Source organism: Penaeus japonicus, unplaced genomic scaffold, assembly GCF_977035675.1.
Source record: "Penaeus japonicus unplaced genomic scaffold, GWHDUDI00000001_assembly GWHDUDI00000001, whole genome shotgun sequence".
Lineage (NCBI taxonomy): Eukaryota > Metazoa > Arthropoda > Malacostraca > Decapoda > Penaeidae > Penaeus > Penaeus japonicus.
Genome location: NW_028234403.1, coordinates 24,069,804 through 24,074,803, shown reverse-complemented (window position 1 = coordinate 24,074,803; position 5,000 = coordinate 24,069,804). Strand labels below are relative to the sequence as shown.

General features: G+C 43.1%; 1 protein-coding gene across 1 annotated transcript in view; it reads left to right on the top strand.

Annotated features, from left to right (window-relative positions):
• LOC122258942 (LIM/homeobox protein Lhx9) overlaps positions 1-5,000 on the top strand; it is a 117,376-nt gene that overhangs the window by 78,897 nt on the left and 33,479 nt on the right. The window contains exon 4 of the mRNA XM_043025249.2: positions 4,962-5,000. This exon is cut by the window's right edge and continues 148 nt beyond it. Within this exon, the coding sequence (XP_042881183.1) occupies positions 4,962-5,000 (39 nt within the window). The remainder of the gene's footprint in view (positions 1-4,961) is intronic.

Below are 5,000 nucleotides of genomic sequence, written 5' to 3'. Positions count from 1 at the left end.
TATGGGACAATTAGTTACATGGGCCCTGATGTTAACTAAGGTTTTGCTTATGTCAGTCTGAAAGATTAACTTGGTTGACTGTTCTAATTACCTAGAGTGACTGTAAAAAAGTTGACGGCCAGTGCCGCCGTTCACGATAGTAACACGATATGGAACTGACTAACAAATAACATGTAGTTGGATAGGCTAATGAATATATTATTACAACGAATGTAAGCTTCGAATAAACACTGAAAAAATGGAAAGGAAAGGCAAAATGAAAAAAGAAAGAAAGAAAGAAGAAGACGATGAAAAAGACGAGGAAAAAGAATTAGAGGAAATAAAATAAGGAAGAGGAACAAGCGTGAGGAAAAAAAAGAAGAAAGAAATGAAAATAGAAGAAAAGAAGAAGAAGAAGAGGTGGTGAAAAATGAAAGACAATGGGAGAAGAAGAAGAGGAAAAGAGGACGAAAAAGAAAGAAAGACAGACAGAAGAAGAAGCAAAATCAGAGCAGTTCCTTTCCGCCCGGTTCACACCCGCGGCCGCAGGGAAGCCGCTGCCTGCCTGAGCGCAGCCGAGAGGTCAGGCCGATTAATTCGATTTCCGAGGAGGTGGTGACGCCTGCAACCTCGTTGGTTTGTTTGCTCGCGCATGTTTTCCTGTTGTTGTGTTGTGTGTATATATATATATATGTGTGTGTGTGTGTGTGTGTGTGTGTGTGTGTGTGTGTGTCTGTGTGTATAATATATATATATATATATATATATATATATATATATATATATATATAGAGAGAGAGAGAGAGAGAGAGAGAGAGAGAGAGAGAGAGAGAGAAGATGAGTGAGAGAAGCAACCTCACCCCTCCCATCATAAAAAAAAAAAACATAAACAAAGAACAAAGAGAGGAAGCAAAAAAAAAAAAAAAAAAAAAAAAAAGCGAAACAAAAATCGTCCGAAATTCTGCGTTCGTCGACGAGACAAAAACTTGGATCACTTCGACACCGTCAGTTATCTTTACATCTCAGTGCGAGGACAGACCGCCCTGGCCAGCCACGCCACACCCGTCGGTAAGGCTCACCTCCTCGCTGGAACTCCCAAGAATCTCGCTCTTGTGGCCAATCAGCGCCATCTTGGAGATCGGGCTTTTGTGGTAGACTATTTAGAATTCCTAATTACGTCTGGAGGATTTTGAAAGCCACCTTCGTCGGATTCTTCGGCAGACTCGGGATGGCGGGCCGGGCGCTTCCTCGGTAACGCGAGTTTCGTTTTTTTTTTTTTTTTTTTTTTTTTAGCTCATTATCTCTCTGTCTCTGTCCCTCTGTCTCTGTCTCTCTCTTTCTCTCTCTCTCTCTCTCTATCTATCTATCTATCTATCTATATCTTTCTCTTCATACACACACATACACACAGAATGGGAAAAATAGAGAGAGAGAGAGAGAGAGAGAAAGAGAGAGAGAGAGAGAGGGAGAGAGAGAGAGAGAGAGAGAGAGAGAGAGAGAGAGAGAGAGAGAGAGAGAGAGAGAGAGAGAGAGAGAGAGAGAGAGAGAGAGAGAGAGAGAGAGAGAGAAAGAATTATAGAATATTTCTTTATCGTATTCATTATTATTATTTTTTAACTGATTGCTGGACCGGATATATACCAGATTACTGGGACCTTCTTTGTGTGTATGCGTTCATGTGAGTGTATGTGTACATGCGTATGCACGTGTGTGTGTTTGAGACAGTGTGTACGGTCGCGCGCGTGTGTCATATAACCAGTTTGCTAACGTTTCTCTTCTATATCTTGGAGCGGCTTCGCATCATCATTTGTCATTCCCTTAATGAGTGCTATCACTTTATTACGACATAAAACTTATATAGCTAAAAAAAAATGTCCTTCATTGGTGATACCTAAAAAAAAAAAAAAAAAAAAAAAAAAAAAAAAAAAAAAAAAAAAAGCACAGGAGATCAAAAATAGATCATAAACCATGCCAGTATATCAATGACGGCACAATGAAATTAATCCATTCATATCAGGTCCGGGTGATGATAGTGGGATCCTCTACATCACAAATACGATGACGATAAATCTGATAACATAACTTTCCGAATGACTGTTGGAATAATGATTGCAGAGGGGAGAGGCTCGCTCGCGTTTTTTTTTTTTTTTTTTTTCCTTTTTTTTTTTCTTTTTTTTATTTTGCATTATTACCTGTTTATTTGTACTTTCGTCTAAGGTATCTTTATTATTATTATTATTTATTTTTTTTAATCTTCGTAATCGGATTTAACTTGTTTTTGTATTCGTATTCTCCTTCTTTTCTCTTATTATTGATTATATTTGTTTTGTTTTTTTTCTCTTTATTATCTATTGTCTGTCTTTATCGGTAATATGTATTTTTTTATTTGTTTACCAACTCCTCCTCCTTCTTCTACTTCTTCTTCTATCTCTTCGTCTTTTTTGTTCTTATTAACCATCGACTTTTCTTATATCTATCTTCCTCTTTACTCTCTATCCCCAATTCCTGATCTTTCTTATTATAATCTCCTCCTCCTTTTCTTCTTCTATTTCATTAACACGATTTTCCCTCCTCCCTTACCCCCTCCCCCCCTCCTCCCGCCGTCTGTCCCCCTTTTCTTATCTCTGTATATCAAGGAAAACAAAAACAATGGACAGCATACAAGTAGAGGTGAGTTGTTGTCCACACCTCAACCACTAACCACCCCCTTCCCCTCCCTCCTCCCCCTCCCTCTTCTCCTCTTCCTTGCCACTATTTCCCCCATCTCCTTCTCCTTCCCCTCCCCTCCCCCTACCTACTCCACCCCTTACTCCTGTCCTTCTCCACCCCCACTTTTCCCCCTCCTTCTCATTGTTCCTCTCCCTTCTCCCCCCCCTTCCCCTCCCAACCCTCTTCCCCTTCCCTTCTCCCACACCCACCCTCCTCCCTATGCCCCCCCTCCTCCCCATCCGCCACCCCTCCCCCCTCTTCCCCATCTGTCCTACCCCGCCCACCTCCTTGTCGTGACGGGCGAAGATGATGGGAGAGATTAGCCTGGTGACGGTAGGCCGCGTTATCTGTGACCCGCCGCTACTGTGTCAAGGGGGGGTGGGGTGGCATGGGGGGGAGGGGGAGACCATCGGTCGAAGATGGCAGGGAGGGAGGGATGTTGTAATATGATGAAGGAAAGAGAGAGAGAGAGAGAGAGAGAGAGAGAGAGAGAGAGAGAGAGAGAGAGAGAGAGAGAGAGAGAGAGAGAGAGAGAGAGTAACGGAAAATGTTTATTTCGACCAAACAAATGCTAAAACCCTTTCCAAAATTCTTACGTTTTCACTGTTTATCCGAACGACTTTCGAGATTTGAATCTCTGAATTCTCCGAGATAATAACCTTTTTTGTCTTTCATATTAGATTGATATGTCGGGGGCAGCGGAGTGTTACAAAACTTGAACCAACGAGACACCTCCTCTATCTCTCTCTCTCTCTCTCTTCCTCGCTCTCTCTCTCTCTCTCTCTCTCTCTCTCTCTCTCTCTCTCTCTCTCTCTCTCTCTCTCTCTCTCTCTCTCTCTCTCTCTCTCTCTCTCCTCTCCCCCTCTCCCTCCTCTCCTCTCTCTCTCTCTCTCTCTCTCTCTCTCTCTCTCTCTCTCTCTCTCTCTCTCTCTCTCTCTCTCTCTCTCTCTCTCTCTCTCTCTTCTCTCTCTCTCTCTCTTCTCTCTCCACTCTCTCCACTCTCTTCTCTCTCCACTCTCTCTTCTCTCTCCACTCTCTCTTCTCTCTCCACTCTCTCTTCTCTCTCCTCTCTCCTCCTCCCCTCTCTCTCTCTCTCTCTCTCTCCCTCTCTCTCTCTCTCTCTCTCTCTCTCTCTCTCTCTCTCTCTCTCATACACATATATCTCTCTCTCTCTTCTCTCTCTCTCTCTCTCTCTCTCTCTCTCTCTCCCTCCCTCCCTCTCTCTCCCTCTCTCTCTCCCCTCCCTCCCTCCCTCCCTTGCCTCCCCTTTCTCTCTGTCAGCATGTTTCCCTCAGCCCATAAACGGCGCCGAGAGGTGACGACTGACGCGACAACTCGCTGCGACATCAACACCTGTCGGTCAGGAGAAACTCACACCTGCACTCCATGTCCTTGTGTTGCGCCAACACCTGTATTCTTGATTTACTTCGTTCTTTTGCTCTGATCTTTTCTTACACGGCTGGGTCCTCCGTTTCAGTTCGGTTGCACATCGGCTAGTTTGACCTCGAAGTTCGCGAAGTTCGCGAGTTTTATCTGGGCGCTCTTTATATATATATATATATATATATATATATATATTATATATATATATATATATATATATATATATATATATTTATATATATATATTTATATATATTCACACACACACTGGTAATAATGATCGTTGGTTCCTGTTCGACAATCCCTCTCGATGGGTCGCCGGTGCCAGATGCAAGACAATTGACATCTGGGTTTTGAAGGATGATCTATCAATCCACGTAAGATAGTATTTTAAAATTCACATGTCAATTCCGGATAATCCAGTCGCGGTGCTAATATTCATTCAGAAACCCTGTCTTAAAAAGTGAGCAACCGACCATACCCCCTATGATGTTATCAGCCAATCATGTGATAGGAGGCGGGGTCACATGACAGCTAACCCCGCCTTGATTGGTTGGATCGCCAGCTGGACAATTTTCTCTAAAAAAAATATATCGTTGCAATGTGGTTTAGCGAGATTGCCCAATTGGTGTATTTTCGAAACTGTTGAAATGATATAGACTATGACAACTTAATAACCGAATTAGGAGGTTTCCATCCCCCCCCCCCATCCCTCCTTAGGTACACGGGCCAGGTGGGGGCCTCTCCCTGCATCTGTCTTCCCAACACCTGCGCGAGTTTTCTATGAGCTATTTTTCCCCAAAAAATACAAATCCCACGTAATGAAACCGTCACAATTAAGCTATACATAATAAGCCATCTTAACAACAGTGTCTCTTTTTCCCCCGCAGATTGTTCAGCATGAGACGGTGTGCGAGATGTTCGCAGGT